Source organism: Manis javanica, chromosome 1 (genome assembly GCF_040802235.1).
Source record: "Manis javanica isolate MJ-LG chromosome 1, MJ_LKY, whole genome shotgun sequence".
Lineage (NCBI taxonomy): Eukaryota > Metazoa > Chordata > Mammalia > Pholidota > Manidae > Manis > Manis javanica.
The window spans coordinates 76,653,182-76,679,847 of record NC_133156.1 but is presented as its reverse complement, the minus strand read 5'-3'; the positions used below and the strand labels follow the sequence as shown (position 1 = coordinate 76,679,847).

The window sequence follows — 26,666 nt, the reverse complement described above, 5'->3', positions numbered from 1 at the left end:
TCTACTAATACTTAGCCACTTTGAGGTAGGTTTTATTATCATCTCCATCTTGTAGATTAAATGACTGTCAGTCATATAAGATAAACAATATATCCCAGGCCACAGAGCTGCAAAGTGGCAAAGCTGGAAAGCAAAGCCAACTTTGGCTCCAAAGCACCTAACAGCTAAGACAGTGAGTATTAAGTGCCTCATCCCTTTGCCCTTGACTCTGCAGCAATGAGCTGAAAACTGACAAGATAGCAATAGCCTGAATAATCCAGAAGGAGGCAGACAAGCACAGGAATTTTAACACTTAAAAAAAAAATCATAATGAATTGATGTCTAAATGAATACATCATCAATATACATATTCATGTTTCTGAATATCTGTAGTTAAAACCCAGTGGGTGTATTGGTTTTGGAGGGCATTTTGAATTTACATATCAAAATTTAAATTAGCTTACTCTTTGGCCCAGGGATATCTCTTCTAGGAATAAAACTTTCAAACATACTCATGTGAACATACAGAGAAAACAAACTGGGAAAATCCTAATATCTATCAACTGGAGTTAATTAATGATATAATCACACAAAACAATAGCTTGCAGCCTGTAAAAAGAATGATGCAGATCATTTTGTACATACTGGTACAAGAGGCCCATGCTATAGTAGGTTAAAAAAATTGTATGAGAATTTGTAGAATGTACGTATGTAGTACATGCACAAGTTAAGTGCGGAAGGGTACATGCCACACTGCTAACAAGGCTGACTCTAAGGTGTAGAGAAGGTGAAAGAGATCTAACACTTTTTACTTTTTTTACTGTAAATATATACACACACATTTATATGTATTTATGTGTATATATAATAGTGCACATGTATTGCTTTTGGGAAGAAAAAAATTAAGATTTTTCCAAACCCAGTGAGTCAATGATCTGATAAAATCAATTTAAATGTAGTCATATGCAAATAAATTATGCTACATGTACAGCATTTCTATGTAGATGCTACATCTATATTATGGAATATCACGGTACTGCTGAAAAGAATGTCAGACCAGATTGCATTGATATGGGAGGAGGTCATAAAATATTAATTGAAAAAGGCACACTGCAGAACAATATGTCTAATTTGATCTCGTTAAAAAATACAAAATTTGTATATCAATTCTTATATGTGCCTAAGAAAAGTTCTAGAATATTCAACAAAGTGTGAATAAGAGTAGTGTTTCTGTGGATTGGCATTGGAAGGAAGGGAATGTGAGGACTTTGACTTTCTCCTTAATTACATATATTACATGTTTTCATTTTTATAATGGAAATTTACTACTCTGATAAGTTTAAGTAATAAAAACATTCCTAACAAAATGCAACTTTAGCAGTGGATCACTTTACCTTCATTTTTTTTCAGATCTTAAATAATTGAAATCCCAAAACCTAGAAATGTGCCCTGGAAGACACTTCAGCATTATAATGTTTATGAAATACATAACTTAGCATAGCTATACATGTTTAATGAGCACTGAGCAAAAAGTAAAAATACTTTAACGTATTTTCAAAACCTCAGGTTTTTTTTCATATTCCTACAAGGTACATCTGGGCCAGAAATATCCTAGTATTCAAATTGGATGTGGAGCTATGTCCCCTCTGGTCCCACTTCCTATCTTAGGAACATAGAACTTAAGTTTTCTTCTTTAGCTAGGAAGGCCCTGTGGAGATCCCACTACTTTATCGCCCAGGATCTACGACTGTCAATAGGAATGTCTCAGCTCTTCTCTAGCTCTTTCCACAGCATTCACACTCCTTCTCCAATACCTGATAATCTCATTCCTGCTTTTAAGCTCTTGCTAATGTTGTAAGTATTCTTCCTTCCATTCTTGGTTGTTTTCAGAAAAGACAATTCAAGAATCTCTTTGATTTCTGAACCTTCTGGTTCAGAAGATAAATCCTGCCACTTGAGAAGCAAATATGGGTATCTTCCTAATAGGGAATAGTCCACTGTGCTTTTCCCAATCTTTGTCATTTTCCAAGGGGCTAGAGTCAGACATCTCTGAAATTAGTCCAAAATGGCATATTGTGAAAGCACACACTACAGAAGATGCCTATAATTGTAGTCTGTATATCAAAGATTATGATCATAAACATGGATCTAAAATTCAAAGGGACTTGAGGGAGAAAGAGCCTCAATCAAATCAACTCATAAATTGCTTTGCTTTTAACAAAAAATATAAAGAGAATATTATCAGAGCCCTTAAGATATCTCAAATAAGGTATTTATTGGTAAGACTGTATTTCTCCAAGGCTTTTTGGGTACAAGTAACCGAAAATAATTTGAAGAATAAATGGGAATTTCGTGTAAGGCTAAGGGCTGTCCTATAGCTCTTGTCTCAAATGGGTGTAAGGACAATGGACAATGAGGGGGACAGTAAGTTGTAAAGTCCCTCTCTTTAATCATCAGCTGAGTTGCTTTCGCTCATATCAAGCCAAAAGGATCAGAAAGCAGCCATGCACAATTATTTGAAGAGCCAAGATTTCCAGTTTGCCAGAGAGCTATATGCTTGGAATTCACTTAGAGGCTGGAAGGCCCCACAAGGCATGTGATAAATCGGGGAAGCAGCTGTGCCCCTTTGTTTTATCCCAAAGCAGTGTGAGGAATTCCAAAGTGGTATTAGATGAACAATCTTATTTTTGCAAGTGATTCAACATGAAGACCAGATTTTTATCTTAGTGTGTGTAAATTCTAACTACTGAAAAACAGGATACAAATCTGTTCTTTCCCTGAGAAATAAAAAACTTAACAGAGGCTATGTTTCTCATATTTACTATAAATCAAAGTTAATATTTAGAATTATGTCCCTGTCATATTAAAAGGTTAATCTCAGTATTCAACTCTTTATTTCATGGAGATATGAACTTAAAAAATATCTTTAAAGCCATTTTCAAGATCAAATCTAAGTTTGTCATAATATATGGCATATATATATATAGCATAATAACAAGGAGCACAGAATGTCAGCCCCACCACATCACCAAGACAAGATGATTTAAACTGTGAAAACAAAGATAATTTGGTAATTCTCATTTATGACTGAAAGTTAACATCATTCAAATTATTTTAAAATTAATATAAAGAATGACATATATATCTTTTTTTTCAAAGATTTATCTTAAATAAAAAACAAGGAGATAAACTATAACGGAATGGAGACTTCAAGTTCTTAAAGGAAAAGGTCTTACTAGTGATGAACCTACAACATGTAAATACATAATAATGCATAGGATAAATTCTAAAATAATACAGCAGAAAATTCTAATTTTATTGCAAGTTAAGATTTCAATGTAGAAACTTGCTGTGGTGTTGAGTAACCTCATAAGATTTAATAGAAAAATATACTTAGTTATCAGCAATCAATTTCTTGACTCTATTGTCCCTAGATAGCATTTGCTACCAGTGGGAAAATAGTGCTTATACTCTAAATGCTATTGCACACTTCATAACCTCCTAATTAGTACTTAATTTTCCCTTTGCTTACAGAATAATGGTTATTGCCTTCACCTAATACAACAAAGGGCTACCTTTAACAATCAATTTTTTAAATTATCTAATGATCCATAGCCAATACTACCCATCCCCCCATGAGTACCTTAGATATTCCATTATGACATAATAACCACTACACTTTTTCAAGCTCTGCAAGCAATAGTTAACTTTAATGCTAATGTAAATGCAGAAAAACCAGTTTATTTTAGGAATGATAAACCTTGAATATTTTGACTTTGGTATGAAAATTTCAATCAGAACAGTTTTAAACCTGCACACTAAATGGTTAGGGTATTTTTTAAAATATTTAACACGAGGTGGCCAAAGTAAGAAGTTAATTCCTGTCTAATACATGTTAAAGAGGCAAAGCACAAACAATAGAAACTAAAGTCTTTCACTTTTACATTCTTTAAATTTGTAGTTATTTGGTAACATGTGATTATTTTCCCCTTGGTAAAGAAAGTAATTATGAAGGTAAAAGTTGACTTCTAAATTATGTTTATGCTTTTCAACACAGATTCTAATCTAGAGATAAAACTATTAAATTTTTTTTCTTTATATTTACAGGTCAGAGCATGTAATAGTATTAAATGTTATTTCATTTTTATTGAATTATATAAATACCATAATGGCATGGATTAATAAAGTAGGTTCTCTATGTTTGGATAGAATGTACACTCACAAAAGGCAACTCTTCTCTAGTTTCTAAGCCTGATGACATCATTCGAATCAACGAGTTTGAAGTGCAAACTTATGAAACCTGGATTGTGACTCTGATGATGTTGAAAGCATCAAACCTAGATATTTTAGGTGATAACAGTGAATCTACAACATATATATAACTTGTGGCAGTATGTATACTACTGTATATTAATAAATATCACACACAGTGACAGGATGCCAAATAAATGAAAAATAGGCAGTCAGGAAATGAAGCCAAAGTGCTTTCTACTTTCAGAAGGAGTACAAAATATACTATCATCAAATTTCCAAATTCTTACTTCTATTTAAACCTCTTCAGTAAAAAATATGACAAACTTTCAGAAATCATTGACCAAAATTATTTATATGTTAAATAGCAAAATGATTGTCAAGAAAATTGAATAATGAACACCAAACACTTAGATATATATGACATAAAAAAGGACAAGAGAATATAAATCTTGACTAAGTGACCTGATGAAACAATTCTCAAATTTTATTTGTGGTTTATGGTAATCCAGTGCCACATTCAAAGAACTCAGAAATTTGGCAAAACTTAATGGAAAAGCCTAAGATTTCTCCTTATTATATAAGTAAAACAGAAGAAAACAAAATTAGGTTTGGATTAAATCAGATATGGAGTAGTTTAATAAAGTAAAAACAAGGCAACTTAGCAAGTGTGTATGGGGAAATTATAAGGAGTAAATTTTCAAAGTAGTGCATGGGGACATGCATGCATAAATCCCATTAGCAATAATGTGTTCCTCTGATCCTGGTGGTACTCACTTTTAAGTGATATCATAACCATTGTAACAATCCTGCATTTATGACAGCATTCATCTACTTGGTCCCTAAAGACAGTGATTTTAAAAGTAGTGTTATTCTTTGTTTTGCATTTAATAATAATATATTTAGTTTTATAGGCACTAGTCACAGATTGACCCTTTTTATGTCTCACTGTGGTGTGCAATTTTTTTTTAATAACTGTATATTTAAAATAATTAGTACTGCTGGATATAATCACTAATTTCCTAAAACTGCAAAAGGCAACTTAATATTTCTGCATAGCAGCTGTAATACACAATATTGCACAGAACTAAATTATTACAAACAGTGCCAGCAGTTTTCTATACACAGTACTTAAGATAATTATAAAAAATCATCTTCATTACTGCTTGCTAGCATTTTTTTAACAGTTTAATTTGGATAGGTTACAAAATACATTCAAATCACACAGATATAATTACTGTAAACCCAAGAAGCTATAAAATGTTCCCAACCAAATCCCTTTGACCCTGTTAATGTCTGTTCCTTGTTAATCTAAGGCAAACATTGTTTGTAGTGTGCATTTGTTATAGAATATAAAAAAAAGGGTTGGGGTGAGTTTAGGAAATCCCTTAACAGTTGTTATTGATTCCAGCATTTACCAACTGAGAGTTAAGTGCTGTTTACAAAACAGAACAGATGCAGATGCTAACAAAAAGGTAAACAATTGTTGCATGGCTTCTTGCCAGATTCTGAACTGATATATTAAACTCCAAGTGAAGCACATTTCCCCTATGGATTGCACTTATTGCCACTTCATTTCCAATGTGCTCCCTCTCTCTATTGCTGTGCCTGGCACTAAGCTATTTCCAGTTCTTTGCTGACCCCTGAGGCCTGGTGCTACTACACACAGCCATTAGAGAAGGGAATTGCATGTGTCTGACACGGCCTGAAACCAATTATTTGATATTTTCTTCAGAATGATGCCTAACTCTGTTGGGAATGAGCAATCATGAAATAATTTACCTCCTGATTTAATTTTTTCCTGCACAAATTAGTTGTAGACTGAGCTGGCTGTACACAGATGCTTGTACATAGCTCTGTCTTATCAAGGTGATACTTGAAATAAAGCAGGGGGGTCCTGAATTGAATAGGTTGGGGAATCCTGCTTTAAAGAGGCATTGACAAGTTTATCAGATATACTGATCACATGTACTCTTTGTTGATTGGAAATGACAGAACCTTAAAGAACTCTCAGAATACCAGAGAAAACCACAAAGATGCAAACCGTATTAGGTATTTAATGTTTCTAAACATCTGTGTGATTTCTGGTCTCCTTTTTATGTCCCAGAAAACTTAGCACATGACTGAAATTTAATGAAATATAAAAACCAAACTCAACGTTGGTTCATGACTGAGTAAATTTTATCAAATTTATTATTTAGTAATTCTGTTTTTAGATATAGTCATATAGGTCAAGAAAGTAATTTTTCTAACTCAAATCTCTGTAAGTGCCTTTCAACAAAATTCAAGACTTGTGCTTTGCATTTTGTTGTCTGTATGTCACAGAAATGAGGCAAAACATGAGATTATCACTTATCAAAAAACATAGAAAGCTTGAATATGTTTAATCCAAATAATAAAATATTAAGGTCAACTGCTCAAATATAATAAAGACAAGACTCTTTAGAGGAATTCACTGAACATAAAGCTCCAGCCAAATCTGCACAGTACTATCTGACCTACAAAGTTGAGCAAGGATTTTTCTTATTTTTACAGACTGATTCCACATTAGATCTTAGCTATGAAATCTTAGAGGCTATGATTGCTGAATCTTCCTAATTCTCTTCAGGGTTCAGGCTCTACTACTTAGACCCATGTACCAGGAATTGTGAACGTTATAACTACAGCAACCAAAACTAAAAAAATTATAAGAAAAATGTCCGTTAAAGGTACACCCTTTTCAAACAGCTGAAGGAATAGTGTTTTATTGTGCTACAAAAACACATTAACAAGAATGATTATAAGTGATTTCAGTACAGCTTGGAAAAAAGATATAGGAAGGTACTATAAAAAACAATTTCACAATGTAACTTTCTCTGGCAATGATCATTGTAAAATTTGGAGGCAATTTCTCAAATCAGGATAAATTATTTTGCAAATCCAAATGTCTACTCCAATAATTACCACAATAATTAGCAGTGTGTGCCTTTTGCTAATGGAAATGCTAATACTGAATTTTAAACTTAGAGAAATTTCTACCTGAGAGACCAAATACTAGTTTCCCTACAATCAGCTCAGTATGCTCATGCTACAGAAATCTAAAATATCAAAGTCTAAAATAACAAATCAGTCTTTTATATTTCACTGGCATCATAATTTCAAAGATCTCATTACATTCTCATCTGTCACTAGCACTTACCTGCTAACTTGGTACTTCATATTGTTTCATTTGGAAGAGATTAAAACGGTAATAGGGTAAACTACACTTTTCTAAATAATAGACAAGTTTTTTTTTGTTTTCCTTCAATGTTAAAAAGAAGTTACAAGAACAAGCATTGATAGGTTTTGCTTTTGATTGAGGAAATATGTGGTAATATATGGTACTCACTTTAAATAATTTCATTTCTTTACATGTGCCATTTTAGATGTCCATTTAGATAGTCCAACCATCAAAGTTCATATGAATGTTTTGTTGATAAGACTAGAAGCAATTTAAAAATATATGTATAGCAAAGGAAAATAAATTAAAATTTAAGAACGACAGAGGAAAAAGCTCCTGACAGGAAATTAACTATGACTTTCAAAAAATATTTCACCCAAAGCTAAGGATTATTTTCTCATTTTCATATGTGGGGGACTGAGTGCTCTAAGTCTCAAAGCTACCAGCAGTTTCTCCAGCATAAATCCCTGTCCCAAGAGATCAGTTCATACTCAGAAACTGCAACTTCACAAAGAATTATAACAGCTCCAGGTCTAAGATACAGATTTGCCTTGAGCTAAAGAAAAAAAAGATGGAGATGTTAAATGCCAAGTATTGAGGGAGACTACATGTTTTCTACCAAATATTTGACTTCACACATGTGACATTGATGATCCAAGATTTTCATATTTATATATAAATAATAACAATGAAAATGCTATAATGTATATTTTCCAAGTTGATTTTCATAATAAACAATGTTGTGGGGCAAAATCAACCATGAAAATTCTGTCTCCTCTTTAATGCGTTTTTAAAGGAATCTTACCTATGTTTGTTTGCTTATCAAACTTTTCTTCTTGAACACTGATGGAAAAAAATATGTTGAATACTAATAACTGAGTAATAGTCTAATAACCAGAAGTCACATATTACATTTTCTGAGAACCTGAGAAAAAACGCATTGAATAAATAATATTCAACACTGCAATAATACTTCACTGGAAAATGACCATGTTAAACAAGAATTTAGGAATTGTGGCCTGTGAACATAAAAGTCTGCAATTTTATGACTACAAATATTTTAATATAAAATGACAGAACTAAACACTCACATTTATTATTATGTTAAATCAAGATATACAATAACAAATTAATTTTCATGGGAGAAAGGAGTCAAAAAGTTTTAGAAAGGTTTCATAGTAACTTAGTAACTCACTTTCTACAGAATATGAATTTCTAGCTTACCTTATGCTTTTTACTTGCCGACATTCTTTGGTATATAGAATAGTTGCAAAATAAATTTGTTCATTTTTGGAATGACTTTATTCTAAACTTCTTGTCAATGATCTTTTGAAATTATTTTCATTCTGCTCATGTTATATTTTTAATTAGACAGTTTCTTTCTGCACATTAAAAAATAGGGTTTTAAAATCTCAGTATTTTAATCCTTTTTTTATTTTTCAGTTTTTCAAAACATTATTGAACAGTTAACAAGGTATATAAACATCACACTGACCTATGACCCCTCATGAGAAACCAGTGAATCATTTTTATCTATCATCTTCAGTATTTTGAAGTCATAATTAGAGGATGTAGCAAGTGAAATATTCTTTCTACCCTCAGGAAGAACACACAGGTGTTGTAAGAAGGGAGGAAGTCAGTAACTAAGCATTTGCTAATGCTACATGTGCTCTTACTAAAATTAAATTGCATTCACTTTCTCACAGAATATATTTTCCATCTTTGTTACCCTATTGTGTTTGGAACAAATATACAGAGGCCTTAGAACATTTAATAGTGAGATATTGGGTCAGAAAAAGAGTCTATGGAGCAGAGAACATGCTTTAGGTAATTAAAAGAATGTGCACAAATGCATGATACTACATATCTACCCAGCACATAACATACAGACTTCTCTCATACACATACACATTCAGTCATTTTTCTCATAGTTTTTAATCAAATAAATAATTTTCACAAGTGACACAACCTCTTAGTAGGAAGAACTTGAAAACACCATTAATTCCTTAGGGAAGAAAACATTGTAGAGTCAGACTTTTATTTTCTTATGAGACACTGAGGTACAGTCAGAAGGTACTTCTTATGTCTCAAATTTGATTTGTGAACCAGCTAAAATGAATTCATTTTTTCACCCATAAAATAAGCACTGAAATTACTGCACTGCCTAATTTCAGTGTGGTGATGTAGCAAAGATAAGAAAAATAAGTAATAAATAAATAATCTGGAAACATATTGCAAAAAATGTTAACTAATGGGATTATTGTTAATACTAAAAAAGTGTCTCAAACCTGGAAGTAATTGCTACAACTATTTCAGTATCGTAGTTATTTTTAGCTTAACTTTGGCAAAAAGCTTAAATGTAAACAGCTTATCTGCATTTCTAGAATTAAAATGAGAATCTCCATCTGGATTTTTTTTAGTATTAAGTAAAAAATTAATGTTATTTTCTTTTCCATGTGTTAACATGTAAAGTCTTGGATTTCTTTTCTTTCCAAATCTTTCCTAAACAGAAAATCTAGCTTTGCACTCTTTTACTATCATAGTTGCTTCCAAAATTCAGGTTTGCTTAACTTTATATGTAGAAAAATAAATACATGTGTTATGATTCCAGAAAGACAAACACAAAAATCAGGATTGTGGCTAAAATGGGAATTACTTTTCAAATTATAAAAGGACTCCTTATCTTCCAAATGAATTCTTTTAGCAAGTCATCGTAGCTAAGAGAATAGGCTTGGTCATAAATTAGAAATGGATATGAAGTCCAGTGAGGTACATCCTTGAATGGGACTTGAGGGTACTTTACTTATCCAACCTCTTTCTCAATCTATAAAACGGGGATAATGTCTACCTTTTCAGAGGCATTGTAAGAGTCAAATGCCTAAAAATACCAATGCATAAAGTTCTTAGCATGGTGCATGGGAACTTAAAAGCACCTAACAAACAGTATTGCACAACTGATTTTATATATTTGTAAAAAGATAATAAGGAAAAATGAAGATGATCAATGAGAAAATGTTAATCAAAATTAATGTCAAATTCATGTTCTGAGTACATTCCTTGCAAAGTATATACTTCAGTTAAGTATTTCCTGCTAAAAAAATCCTAAGCAATGTGTGCCTTATGAACACTCAAGAATCAGAATGACTGGGAACAACTTTTAACACAGATAACACTATCTTAAATAGGAATTTGTCCTATTATACCTATATAAAGGATGAAATAAAAATGAATAGTCCTAATTTTTATCCTCACCCTGAAAAATCAACTGTGCACTTCTACTATTGAGAGATTAACAGTACAGAAAGGAGGAAGAATGAATGGAGGAAGAATGCCCTCTTGTCCTAGAAAAAGAGGAGGCTAGGCCCCTTCATACTCTAGAAGTCCTGCGAAGGCACTGAACATGCCATGTGGAAAGTCATAAAGATTGATTATGCCAGGATCCAAATAATCACTTTTTACTTTCTAAAATTTACTAATATTATTTGCAAAAATTTAAATACATATTTCTTTCATTATATATGGCTCCTGAAATTCTTACCCAAAGACACTTAAAACAAGATCACTCTTCCATGCTTTATAGACCTAATTCTGATGCTTTCATTTTGTGCTTATACAGGCATTTGTATGGATAGCAAGATGTTTTTTTGAGAAAAAGTACTGTCCATGTCTACTGTCTATAGTCTTGCAGAAATGAGCCAGTTCTTTCCTGGGAAAAAACACAAGTTTTTTATCTACCTTTGAAATTAGATCCCTGTCTTGCCTGTTTTACATACATGCCAGAGAAAAGGTATATGCATTCCTTTCCAATCAACAGTAAAGAATAATAATTGCATTTCCAGTTTTGGCCTGTGATCTTGATTTTCAATTATCTGATTAAAAGTGCTCCCACAAAAATAAATAAATAAATAAATAAATAAATAAATAAATAGAAATTGAGACTAAAAATAAAACAAAACACTTGGTTGTAGGATCAAAGGGGAAATCTAAAAAAGAATTCCTAGTAACAATTTCAGATATTCACTAAAAGAAGACACTCCACTTCCTTTTTTTGCTTAATCACCTGCTCCTTCCCTTCTTCACCTTCCCCTCCTTAAAAAAAATGCAACCACAGGGAGTGGGCAGTTTTCATATTGTTATTTTCAAGTGTCACTTGGGGAAGGAAATTTCACATAAGATCTAAAGGAGATTTTTGTGTCTGCTACTGTGGCATACAAAGCCACCTGCTTAGCCAGTGAACACATCTGTACTGTCAGCAGAGAAAATAAAGTGGCAGTTACCAATGACAAACTGTAGACATAACATCTGGTTGTAGAATGATTTCCAAGTCACAGAGTCAGAAAAAATTTTGGTTAAAACATAAGATATTCTCTAATATAACCCTTTCATTTTATCAATTAGAACAAACTGAAGAGGTTAAATGAGTTAGCTAAGGTCACAAAACAAAGGGGTGGGAGATTCAGGACTCCCAGTAAGTGCGCCTTTCTCCTTCAGAAAGCAAAGTAATTGTACACAAGGAATGCACCAGTACTTCATTTAAAAATAGTAATTATGATGAAGCAGTGGGGGAAACAAGCTGATCAACAGCATTAGGTAGTGTTTTCAACAACAGCACAGCAACAGACCCTTAAACCACATTATTATTTTAAAGCCATTCGTGATAACTGAATAAAAATACCACTTTCTCTTACAATTTCCTCCCCTACTACTGTTTTGTATTGTGTGAAATTCCAAGCTTCTGCCAGTGTAGGGTTAGACAGCAGTAAGCGCAATGGTCGGGAGAGAGTCGATGCAGATCGTCACCCATGTCTCAGGAGCACAGCAGCAGGAGGAGAGGCAGTGTCCTTCTGGAGGCTTGGTCTCTCCTGTAAAAACACTCTTACAGATCTTCTCTTTGTGTGCATTTTACATGTTGGCCTCAATATACTTCTTCACATTTCCTTGAGATCATTGCCTAGCTAGTCAGAGCTCCTTGAGGAATAGGAGGGAAATTAGGGTGACTGTAAGACTAGCCTACTTTTCACTTGTGATCTGGGCCTTCCTATGCAAGAAATCTACCTAGTTTGGTTTGAAGGCTGTCTTTACTCTGAAGGATTTTTTCATCCACTGAGGGAGTCCTTTTCTCCCACTTCCAACCGTCTTTAACAAAATAGCAAGGTCCTGCGAAAGGGAAGGGGCTGTAGAGGTCATTTACTTTCAACCAACTCCCTCAGATCTTTAGAAACTTTCCAAATATTCAAAGGCATGTGTCATATTCTTTTAAGTCTTTTCCTTCCAAGCTAACAATGACATCAAGAAAAATTCAAAATAAGATACACAGGGGACCATGAAGTTTATCTACATTTGAAATCTCCTATTGCATTGTTCCATATTAAAATACAGAGGACTTATTTAACTGAAATTACTACATATAAGCAATCCCCTCTTTTTCAAGCATTGAGAAAAGTAGCAATAACTTTCCTTAAATTCGTAGAAAATACTATTTGAAAAGTAAAAGAAATTTGATCACTTAACCCTCCAATATAGATATAATAGTGTTACAAAATGATGCTGTTCTCCTGAAATGTAGATGACACCTGTGCATGTGTAGATATGAATCTGACTTTACAAATAATGACAAATCTGGTTATGATCAAAATGCTAAATGCAAATGTCTAGCTTTTTGAAAGTTGTTTATTTTGGCTTTAAAGCCTTATAAAATAAATGAAAAAACAAATATTGTAGCATAAGCCTTTATAATACAATTGATAATTTCCCCAAAAAACTATTAGAGAAACTATAAGAATACAGGTGAACAAAATCAGAGTTAGTGAGAAAGTCTTGGTTCTTAAGTCATTCTTGAAACTTTCTAATAGAGTATCTGTAAAAATAGTACTGTTCCTTTGTAGGATAATCACCAAATCACAAAGATTCTATAATGTTTATATGATTTCATCATTTTCTTCAGAGAACAAGACATAAAGCTATACACTTCAAAATGTATAATTAAAACAGCACATGCTCTCAAAAAATAAAACACTTAACATCATATGAATATATAGGAGAAAAATGGTTATCACACAATGCCAAGATGCAGAATTTAAGTCAAGGGATAAGCTTATATAAAATATAATTAAGGGTCTGTCTGGTACTTTATCACAGGAAAGTGGTTAGAGAGATTGTCACAATATTTTAAATAAATGTACAGGAGAGTCTGCATGGCTGCTGGTGAAACTCACTCTGAGGTGTCCAAGTGAACACTACCACCAGCAAGGCGAGTTCAGTCATTTTCAGAGTTAATAAGCACAAGCAAATCATAAGTCAGTTATGAATCAATGTTAATAAAAAAAGAAAAAAGCAAAAACACTAAGATTAGAACACAAATGTTAAAATCAAAAAAAAGAAAATGTTACAGTATTTTGTAAATTATTTTTTACACTAATTATCACAGTGACTTGCACAGGCTTTTCCATTGAGGTTGGTATCATATCAAGATAATATATCAATCAAGTAACTACAAACACAGAAATCCTTTATATGGGTTATTAGCTGTGTGGCCTTGGAAAATATTTACTTTTATGAGTCAGATTGCTCATATTTAAAAAATGAATACAATGAAACATTGTTTATAAGACTAAGCTCACATATGTAAAATCTTACATATAATAATATATAGTAAGTTATTTTTGATTTTCAAGTAATATTATTTTCTCTCTATATATACACATACATATATTATAAATACAGATATAAACATATGTATGTTTATATGTATGTGCAGATAAGACAATTAATGTATCATTCAGGGAAGAATAACTGATCCTCAAACCAACTAGGAAAATCAGAGGCAATTAAAGATTCAGTAGTTCCAAATTGCATTATATCAATAATGTGGTAGGCATATGTATAAGCAGATAGCACATTAGTTCATAAAGACTCATATACAAACCCTTCCAAAAACAGAAGAGGAAGGCACACTCCCAAACTCATCTAATGAGGCCAAGTAATACCCAGATACCAAAGCCAAATATGGACACAATAAGAAAAGAAAACTACAGGCCAATATCCCTAATGAATACAGAAGAAAAAATTCTAAACAAAATATTAGTAAAGCAAGACCTATACCCTGAAAACTATAAGACACCCTTAAGAGAAATTAAAGAGGACACTAATAAATGGAAACACATCCCATGCTCTTGGCTAGGAAGAATTAATATTGTCAAAATGGCCATCCTGCCTAAAGCAATATACAGATTCAATGCAATCCCTATCAATATACCAATAGCATTCTTCAACGAACTGGAAGAAATAGTTCTAAAATTCATGTGGAACCACAAAAGACCCCGAATAACCAAAGCAATCCTGAGAAGGAAGAATAAAGCAGGGGGGATCTCGCTTCCCAACTTTAAGCTCTACTACAAAGCCATAGTAATCAAGACAATTTGGTATTGGCACAAGAACAGACCCATAAACCAGTGGAACAGAGAGTCTAGATATTAACCCTAGCATATATGATTAATTAATACATGATAAGGAGCCATGGATATACAATGGGGAAATGAAAGCAACTTTAACAACTGGTGTTGGCAAAACTGGACAGTTACATGTAAGAGAATGAAACTGGATTATTGTCTAACTCCATACACAAAAGTAAACTCAAAATGGATCAAAGACTTGAATGTAAGTCATGAAACCATAAAAGTCTTAGAAGAAAACATAGGCAAAACTCTCTTGAATATAAACATGAACAAATTCTTCATGAACATATCTTCATGGGCAAGGGAAACAAAAGCAAAAATGAACAAGTGGGACTACATCAAACGAAAAAGCTTCTGTACAGCAAAGGACACTATCAGAACAAAAAGGCATCCTACAGTATGGGACAATATATTCATAAATGACATATCTGATAAGGGGCTGACATCCAAAATATTCAAAGAGCTCATGTACCTCAACAAACAAAAAGCAAATAAGCTAACTAAAAAATCGGCAGAGGATCTGAACAGACACTTCTCCAAACAAGAAATTCAGATGGCCAACAAGCACATGAAAAGATGCTCCACATCGCTAATCATAAGAGAAATGCAAATTAAAACCACAATGAGATATCACCTCACATCAGTTAGGATGGCCACCATCCAAAAGACAAACAACAACAAATGTTGGTGAAGATGTAGAGAAAAGGGAACCGTCCTACACTGCTGGGTGGGAATGTTAATTAGTTCAACCATTGTGGAAAGCAGTATGGAGGTTCCTCAGAAAACTAAAAATAGAGATACCATTTGACCCAGGAATTCCACTCCTAGGAATTTACCCTAAGAATGTAGGAGTCCAGTTTCAACAAGACATATGCAGCCCTATGTTTATCACAGCAGTACTTACAATAGCCAAGAAATTGAAGCAACCTAAGTTCCATCAGCAGATGAATGGATAAAGAAGGCGTGGTACATATACACAATGGAATATTATTCAGCCATAAGAAGAAAACAAATCCTACCATTTGCAACAACATGGATGGAGCTAGTGGGTATTATGCTCAGAGAAATAAGCTAGGCAGAGAAAGACAAGTATCACATGATTTCACTCATCTGTGGAGTATAAGAACAAAGAAAAAACTGAAGGAACAAAACAGCACAGACTCACAGAACCCAAGAATGGAGTAACAGTTACCAAAGGGAAAGGGACTGGGGAGGATGGAGGAGAAGGGAGAGATAATTGGAATAAGGGACATTACGATTAGCACACATAACATAGAGGGGGGCACAGGGAAGGCAGTATAGCACAGAGAAGACAAGTAGTGACTATCGCATCTTACTACGCTGATGGGCAGTGACTGTAATGGGGTATGTGGTAGGGACTTGATAATGGGGGGAATCTAGTAACCACAATGTTGCTCATGTAATTGTATATTAATGATAACAAAATAAAAAAAATTTTTAAATAAGGAAAAATATTACAGACTTATGTCAGACAGTAAATAATAAAAGTAATCTTTAATTCTGGGGGATTTTATAATGTTTGTGGAGTTTGTCAGCTTTTTACAATTTGTAATTTGTTAGGATTCCTTTTCTCATACTGAATAAACATTCACTTCTGTACCTTAAAAAAATATATATTAGTAAACCAAGTTCAACAGCATTTTAAAAGGATCAAACAGCAGGATTTATCTCTGGCAGGCAAGGATAGTTCAACATATGCAGATCAATCAATGTGATACGCCACTTTAATAGAATGAAAGATAAAAATCACATGATCATCTCCATAGATATAGAAAAAGTATTTAACAAAATTCAACTTCCTTTCATGATAAAAACTCTCAACAAATTTGATATAGAGGGAACACACTTCAACATAAAGGCTATTATGACAAACCTACAGGTAATATCATACTCAAAGATTGACAGTTTTTCCTGTAAGTTTAGGACCAATACAGGGTGCACATTCTTACAACTTTCATTTAAAATAATACTAGAAGACCTATCCAGGGCAATCAGGCAAGAAAAAGAAATAAAAGGCACTCAAATCACAAAGGAAGAAGTAAAATTGCCTTTCTTTGCAGATGATATAATCTTACAGAGAATATTCTAAAGACTCCACTAAAAAATTGTTAGAACTAATCAATGAATTCAGTAAAGTTGCATGATACAAATTCAATATACAGAAATCAGTTGCATTTCTATATACTAACAATGAAATAACTGAAAAAGAAATAAATCAGTCCCATTTACAATAGCATCAAAAACTAATTTACTAGGAATAAATTTAACCAAGGAGGTAAAAGATCTGTATGTTGAAACATATAAAAATATTCTGATGAAAGAAAGTGAAGAAGACACAAATAAATGGAAAGATACTGCATGTTCATGGACTCAAAGAACTAATATTGTTAAAATCCCTACTACTCAAAGCCATCCATGGGATTCAATGCAATCCCTATCAAACTTCCATTGTGATTTTCCACAGAAATAGAGAAATAATCCCAAAATTTGTGTGGAATCACAAAAGACCCCAAATATTAAAGCAATCCTGAGAAAGAAGAACAAAGCTGGAGGCATCACATGCCTTTATTTCTGCTATATTGCTGGTGATCTAATGCACAGCATTGTGATTACAGTTAATAATAATATATTACACACTTGAAACTTCTTAAGAAAGTAACTCTTAAATGTTCTCACCACAAAAAAGTAATGGTAATTATGTGATGTCATGGAGTAATACGCTAATGTTATGGTGGTAATCATTTCAAAATACAGAAGTGTATCAAATGAACACATTGTACATCTTAAATTCATACAATGTTATATGCCAGCTCAATAGAACTTGAAAAAAATACTTGTAGTATACATACAAGACCTGCTTAAGGTATTTCAAATAGATCCCAAAATAGGAATTATACACAGAAAACTTCCAAATTGGCATTATGTAGTCTTCAAATAAGAAGAGTGTGGGATAGTTTAGAGAAAAGTAAAACAAATACTCCAATAGAGTTAGCACGCAGAAGATTCAGAGTCCTGTTTTTAAAGCAATGAGCTATTCCCATCCTGATTTTTAGGCAGTAGAGCATAGTCATAGAATAAGAGCCCTACAGTCAGCCAGACCTGAGTTTAAATCCTAGTTTCATTCTGTAAACATGACTAAATAATTTAATATCTCTATGCTTTAGTTTCCTCACTATATAACAGAGATAATAAATAGAGGTATCTCCCTTGTTGGGTAGTTAGGATTAAATGAGATAATGCACATCAATGTCTGATACTATAATGTTAGCTATTGTTACTTAAGGAATGTCTTTTACCGTCTCAGGCAAAATATCAAAGCCATGGAAAGCAGAAAGATATAAACATAAAGATAATATTATATAGAATCCATTTAAGCCAATCTACATCTCATTCAAATAAAACTATAAGTTACAATTTTATTAATATTTATGATTATTATTATTTTGCTTATCTCAAACTGTATTTCCTTTATAAATAAAATATAGCCATTGTGTCAAATATGCATGGAAAATATGACTGATGCATTGAGAGTCAGTTTAGCAGTTTTCAACAGCTTTGGCAGCATTTACTCGTGTATTTTCTTCTTTTTACTGTCTAGCTCAGAACCTTAAACATGGCAGCTGCTAAATGCCTTGCCTGTGATAGGATAGGGTAAGTAAAGCTGAACTGAACTGATTTTCAGGCAGCCCATTTGAACAGTACTGTTTATTTATTTTACAAGTGACAAAATATTTAATTCTATACTTTGAGACAAGGTCCAAAAGAATGGTGGTTAAGAACACAGGTCTTGGAGACACACAGGTCTACACATGAATCCTCACTCTGTACAACATGATCCAGGGCAAGTTAACCTTTCAAAGCTTCTTTCTTTGTTTATGAAATTGGGATAGTAAGAAACGGGATATACTTAGCATAGTGCCTGGCATACGGAAAGCATTCAACAAGTCATTTATACTAGAGTTTAGTAAAGGAGCTTGGGAAAGATCAGTGTACCTAGACTTTTGGAAAATGCTTCAAATTTTGGTGTTAAAGCCTACACACACAGTTTTCTCTCGCGTATGAGAAAACACCTCAAGATCAGCCCTGAAGACTCCACAGCAACTTACACATATTTTCAACCATATGGATCTTTTTCTTCTGGTATAAACTATATTTAGCACATAAAAACTTTCATACTGAAAACACTTTATAAGCAGGAATTTTTTTAGAGAATATACAAATTTTTAGTGAATACATGCATGAAATTCATTTTAAAGTTATATAACAATTAAAATGAAAATCTATTTGATTTGAGCAAAATTGCAATGTTCCTAAATTAACTGACTTTGTATTCTGCCATAACCTAAAGTTGGCTGATGGTATCTCTGTGATATAGCTTCCAGAGGAAAATTAATATTTTAAGAGAAAACATTAAATTACTTAAAAATTCACATGTCAGAATAATTTTGCATATTCTGGCATTTTATTAAAAGAGTTAAGTGAAAATAGTCAACTATGGAAATTTTTATGAAATGATCATAAATTCAGGGATAGCAGTTAACCAAATAATTTTCAAATACTTAAAGAATACAGTTTGATAACCTATTTAGAAAAATGTCTTTTAGTTTTACTTAAATCCATAACTATTCATAATTTTCAAAATAATCATAGTTTTTACTTGCATTTTTTCCTCTGGTAAGAAATTAAAATGACAGGAAAAAGTTTATCTTACCACAATAGTTTCTTTCCTTTTCCCTTTATCTTTTTTTTTACATAAAATTAGGAACTTTCAAATCATCTAAGAAATAATATGTTAAAGGAACTTCTAAAATCAGCTATAGTTAAAATGCTATGTCTCTATAACCAATTGCAATATAGACTTTTAAAATCAGTATTTCATAATAGATCTTGATTGGAATTGACTAACTAATGCTACATTTTAAACTTCCAATTTTAGTTCATGCAAATTTTAAGAAACTTTCAATAATTCATTTTACCTTTGGAGGACACAATGGGTTAAATGTTATACTTTCCTGTTTTACATATATGTATGCATGTGTGTATGTACACACATGCATACATATATAGTTTATATACATACACAGTTTTACCCCACAATTTATATAATCAAAAAACAAAACTCTTATTGCCAATTTTTCTACTTATATTTCCAGTATCTTGAACAATTTAAATAACAGGGAAGTACACACTTCTATTACTATACTTATAGGAAAAGGAATGCATAAGAGAAATGTGTACTGCAGAATTTCATGACATTTATTTTCTAATTTTCAAGTTTACAATTAAATTTAACCCAGTTAAAAAGTGTTAGAAAATTAAAGATATCGAAAGGCTTAAGTTAAACCAAACAGAAATTTAAAAAATCACTAACCCAATGCATGCACTGCTCCTCTATGCCTGCTGGAGCTCTTGCTTGTTTTAATCACACGGACAGCACTTTCTCTGAACTGCAGCTCACAAAAATTTTCAAGAAATTTTGCCATTTCTTCTGTAACAGTATCCAGGTAAGTTTCTTTAATGAATTTCACCGTTGAGGATGGAGCTAAAATTTCACGCAGCATATTAAAATCATCTTTTATCATTGAGTATAACTTAAGCATTGTACTTTGGTATCCATGAATCATTATGTCTAAATCTGATTCTCTGCTGTAAGAAGGAAAACAGTTCTGCAGAAGTTTAGCCAACAGTTTATTCTGTATGTTTTGGTATTTGACTATAACTTCTGATTCTGGATAGAGAAACAAGAGTTGTTGTATGCACTGATTTTTCAACAAAATATTTTGCTGTGAATTGCTTATTTCATTAACACTTTGTAATCTGCTCACTAAGAAGCGTCGAAGATGTAATCTTATATCATCCCATATAGACTTTACATTCATAGAAGAATGATCTTCAACAGAATGAAGAGAAGTTCTAGAGAGGAAATGGAATGATGTTCCACTTAGGGTTGATGGGAATGAAACGCTGCTCTTGCAGGAGAGGTCCCAAAGTAAGTCCAATACCATTTCTTCTTGATTTAGCTCATTGTTCAACAAATCTTGCTAATAAAATTAAATGAAAACATTAGAAATGTGATTAACTGTAAGAGTAACAGGAAAAATGATTTCTACAGTCACACACAACTTCATATTAATTCATTTCAACTTAGAATACACTGATGCTTTTTAAGATTTTTCTGCATTTCAAATTTAATCAATTTAGACATTTTAGAATGTTAGCATTATAGTCTGTTAAATTTTGTAAAGCCCAGGTGATGAATTATACTTTTCATTTGGTTTCCAAACATAACATGGTTTTCAGCCCTCAGTGTTAACCCAACACTGATATGATGTGAGATGTATGAAAGCTGAACTAAAAAATTCTAAATAAATATCTACTGTAAAACATTGATTGAAACATATTCTTAAGACAAAATAAATTGAAGATCATGCCCCTAATTAATTCCTGGTATAAAATTTTCATGTCTTAATGAGTATACTTACTATTATAGAACCCTGAATGAACATACAAAATGAAGACCTTTAAATATAGTATGTGCCTAGGGGTTACTAATGCTGCCATCCTGAGAAATACAATTTAATAGACTTAAAGACTTTAATTTTCACTTAAATTCCTTTTTGAGAGCCATATTAAGAAAGGTTTTACTTTGGAAATTAACCTGAGACTATTCTACTTCTCTCCAAAGAAATAACTAACTCAAAATGGAAAAAAAAATACCCTCAGTATTGTTCCCCACGAGATGGTATGAAATTATTCCTTTATACTTTCCAACAGAAACAATGGTAGGTATAATTACGAATAGTAAAGGAAGAAAAAATTTACTTTCTTTTTGGACTTTGAATTATGCACAAACATTCTCCTTACATGCCGACTTTCTTAATACTGTCTATTTCAGCTAATATTGAAATTCGTTGATATTCTTAAGTAGCAACATGCTGATTATAAGAAAAATGGAAGCAAGGTTCAAGTGGCATAAAATCTGGTTGGCTTTGAAATTTCTTATTGACAAAAAGACCACAAATATTATGTGTGATTCAGAATTATGAACCACTCCTAGACACATTCCAGGAATTTGCTCTCAATCATTCAAAGCATCGTAATGTCTAAATAATGTCCTCTCTGATAAAACCCAGTATCTACATAGTGTTTTATTAAAAGCACTTTTTCATATAGTCTCTGGCATACTCATAATGAAAACTCTTTCATATAGATATTTTAAAACCTTATTTACAAATAAGTACACTAATGTAGAGCACATTTAAGTTACTTTCCAAATGTTACAAAACCAAGCACAAAACCAAGAAGGGACCCTGGCTTTACTCTCCTTGTCCATGTTCTACTACACCCTAGAGAGCCACCAAGTGCATTGACCTTTCTGAAGCTTCTTTATCTCTCTCTCTTCTCCCTCTATTTAGTTCTTTTGATGCTTCTGGAAAAGAAATGTCCTTAAGAGTCCAGAACATCAGCATTATGATAAATTCTATAAAGCAAGCAAGTTATATTAGTGTCCCAACCTTGAATTCCTTTAGTCAATAACTATAAATATTTCATCAAGCAAATATTATTTAGAGAATAAAAGATTACAAGAGGTTTAAAACATGTGTTTAGTATGACTGTTCAAATTTTGAAAATAACTTCAGTATAACTGCCATAATGAGGACCTCTGTTTCTTATTTAAGTAGTTAGGTAATTAATAAACAAATTTTTTTTCTATGGAAAAAACAGATTTATGAAAAAAGCTATAAGACTGACACTTTTAACATACAAAAACTTGATAGACCACAAGGTTGTTTTAATCTGGATCTGTTTTATAATGCGGTTCTTTCCTCAAAATAACATGATCAATTATGTAAAAAAAACCTAGGTCTGGAACAATCCTATCAGTCTAATGAATTTGAGCAAAACTAAAATGGCCTTTGCCCTGCAGTGAATGGAGAAGACTTATGTGTGACAGATTAAAAGATAATTAAAAGCCTTTGTTTTTAATTAAATGAGAAAGCATTATTACATCAATATTAATGAAATTCAATACACACAGCTCTTAATAGAAATAAAAGGAATAACTATATCCATATTTATTCTTCAAGGCTTCACCTTTGCAAGATAATGGGTGAAAGGATTTTCTTAAAAGAATAAAGCTTCAGGGCACATAGTCTTCTTTTCTCTTCCTTCTATTACTTTGTAAACATTAAAGAGACATCTGCAATAATAACAACAGCCAAGAACTATTTTCATCTGATTCTGTCATCCTAAGTCATCTACAACCCCAAGATATTTTCCACATCTGCCTTAGTCAATGTTTGATGTTTAGACAAAAAGAGTGCCTTCCCCCACACCGACCTAAATTAAATTAATACCATAGGTACAGAAATACTGCTTTCTAACAATTGTGCTGCTTCTCTGGGAAGCTGTACTTGCAAGCTAGCTACCCTTGTAGAGAAAGGTGTATTAAAATAACTGTTCTTACATAGAGGGTGGTCAATATCAAAGAATGAGCAATGTAATAATTCTCCATCAATTAAGAGTGGTCTTGTATAAATCACTGCCTTGATTGAAAAGAACTAGGTATGCTTGCAGGTTGGGAATGCAGGGAATGATAGACAAGGCTACTTACTAGATACAATCGATGGTGATCTTACTATACTTAATAGTGAGCACAGAGAAAATGAGTAGTTGTGAAGGGCCACAAAATGTAATTAATAAAGACTTTTCTGGTAGACAATTGTGGTACATATCAATCAATACATTTCGTGGCATCAATATGGTATACATTGCACCACAAATTACCCAGGAATGAATATGTTTAATCACTATGTAAAGTTTCATTTTATTGATAAAAATCATAGTAAAAAATAAAAACAAATAGCTAACTGGATTCCACTGGGAATATAGAAACAAAACAAAACACAAGCCCCAACCACTACATAAGGCAGTCTAACATTGTCACTAAAATAAATATTTACATATAGAAATTGAATGAATTATATTCCATGATCACCCAATGCACTCCAATATATATCAAAGATTCTTTTATTTACCAGTGTTTTGAGGAATTTCATCAAATCTCCATGAGGAATAGAAGTTGACTTGGATGAGTTATAGTTACAGTTATTTAGCCATTCAAAACAGTCAGTTGTTGTTTGCAGCTGCACATCTGGACAATGTTTGTTAACTTGAGACTGTATTTCTTTAATGCAGTGCTCTATACTACAAAAAAAAGAAACAATTATTTTGGTAGGAAGTAGCTAACAGTTGCATCTCCTAATAAACAGGCCCTGGCATGTTTGTTGTGTACAATGTTACAAAATTACAAAATGTATATGTGATATGAAAATAAAAAGATTATATAATTTCATTCATAATTAAAAACTGAAAGTCCAAATTTTCTGGCAGTTTCCTTCCAAATGCAATAAAGGAAATGAGATAGTGAGCTACTCACAGATGAATTAGATATTCTTTTGTGTTAAAACAAAAATCAAGCATAGATGCAATGAAATAATGGTCCCCTTGACAAGCAGTGGATGGAAGGTGGAGAAAATACTACTGATGACTGAAGATCAGAAACATATTATCTACTAATAGGTGAATGACTATATAAATTATGGAAAACCTCAATCAATGGAATATTAAGAAGTCACAAAGCAGTTACAAAGAGCTTGTAATTTTAAAAGCTGTAAAAGATACATGTTGTATATATACTGTTACTACAACCAAGTCCCTTTACTTGCCTTGGAATTCCATTTCAAAAAAAAAAAAACCAGAAAACATACTAGAAATTGCATATCTTAAAAAAAAGACTGGAAGGAAATGAAACAGAAGTTTAATAGCAATTATCTCTCATTGATGAAATTTGATGTTTTTAATTTTACTTTTCTATATTTTCTGAATTTTTACAAATTCTCCATTTATATAAATTTAAAAAAAACAATGAAAATGGGCCTAATCGAATTTTACAATAGATGTTTTTAAAATTTCATCCAAAATATCTTTAGCTGTGATACTAAAAAGGTCTACTATGTTGTTTTACTTTTCACATGAAAGTCTGTACATTCATTATTATAAACGTTTGTGAGGTAAACTGGTGACCTTAAGCAGAATGTCATCAGTGGAGCCACAAGGACATGACATATTACTACCACCTGATGGCAGCATACCTAAACTCCAAGAAAGCTTATAAACAGGAAAATTCTTTTGAAGCTGGATCCCCTCACCCAAAATTTACAGCTATGCATTTGTATTTGCCTCTTAACAGTATTAAGACCTGTTACTGAAGAGGTTGCTACTGTTTTGAAAATATCAGTGCTATTAACTATAAATTCTGTGTGATAGAATCATGTAGGCTTTGGAAAACAAGCTATGATGATTAAAATTTATGTCATATGAAAGACTCCAAAATTCATCAGGTGTCGGTTCCCAATATTAAACACATAAACTGTACAACTTGCAGGAAGGCTTTTCGGAAGACTTCTGAGCACGAGTGAATTCAAACTGAATTACCTTGAAACAAATACGTTTTGAGAATTAAAGGGGTTTTTCATGAAAACAAAAAACTTAACAAGAAAAACAATACCTCCTTAGGTCACCGGCCACACAATTTCCTGATGGCACAGTCTTATTCAGGAATGCTAGTTCTAAATCAGACATGAGATTGGCATTTATTTTCTTAATTTACATAAGCACTTCTATGGACTGAGAAACACGATGCCCTAAGCTTACACCTTGACTCTAGGGACCCTTATCAAAGGTTTTTATTATAGCATCATCATGTGTCTTATTCAGTGAAACCTAATAGATTGCAGCAATGTGATTAGGAAAAGCTCAGCGGTTAGTCTACCGAAATCTTTTTCTATTAGGACTCAGCTTTTAGGCTAATCTCTAACATCTGAATCTGGGTAGAGTTCAACAACTACAATTTCTAAATAGGGTAAAGACCTAAGAGAGTAAGTGATTTGTCTAAACACTGATAAAGGGATTGAGCAGTTGCATTTCTGAGGACCTTCCTTACTGATACAGTTGAGCTGGCTTTTAAAATCATTTTGTCACAATTTTTAAATGGCAGAAATCATTATTTGCACCTGATTTGATTTTAGTTGACTAAATACCTTGTCATTCTGCCATTCACAAATGTCTAATCATCTTGCTTTAAAAGTGCCAAATGTTTGAAGTCTAGAGATTTAATGCCTGAGTGTTATACAAAAGGAATATTTCCAAAATTTAAGGCAAATGTAAGTTTAGTGTACAATAATCTTAATTGAGGTCAAAATTAAATTTAAAATTAATTTTCAACACCTAAAAATAACATCATTTTCATATGAGTGTATGTAGTAATATTACTGATAGGGATGGGAATCTTGGGTGGGAGGAAGTCTACATATCTTTACATTTAGATGATGCAAGAACTTGGTATAGGTTTTCCTTTTTTTTTTTTTTTTGGTATCATTAGTATACAAATACATGAGCAACATTATGGTTACTAAACTACTCCCATCATCAATTCCCCACCACATACCCCATTACAAACACTGTCTAACAGCATAGTAAGATGCTATAGAATCACTTCTTCTCTTCACTGTGTTACAGTGCCTTCCCCGTGCCCCACCCCCCTACATTATGTGTGCTAATCTGAATGACCCTTTTTCCACTTATACTTCCCTTCCCAATCATCCTCCCCAGTCCCTTTCCCCTTGGTAACTGTTACTCCATTCTTGGGTTCTGTGAGTCTGCTCCTGTTGTGTTCCTTCAGTTTGTTCTTTGTTCTTATA

At 32.5% G+C, this 26,666-nt stretch overlaps 1 protein-coding gene across 5 annotated transcripts in view; it reads right to left on the bottom strand.

The window, feature by feature from the left end:
* The window catches only part of KIAA0825 (KIAA0825 ortholog), a 400,739-nt gene that overhangs the window by 304,981 nt on the left and 69,092 nt on the right, over positions 1-26,666 (bottom strand). For all 5 annotated transcript variants that reach the window (XR_012130162.1, XM_073233937.1, XM_073233922.1 and 2 more), the window contains exons 4-5: positions 23,943-24,111; positions 20,276-20,945 (exon numbers count right to left, since the gene is read on the bottom strand). Coding sequence is in view for 4 of the 5 variants with exons in the window: in XM_073233937.1 (XP_073090038.1) it covers positions 20,276-20,945; positions 23,943-24,111 (839 nt within the window). In the remaining variant the exon portion in view is untranslated. The remainder of the gene's footprint in view (positions 1-20,275; positions 20,946-23,942; positions 24,112-26,666) is intronic.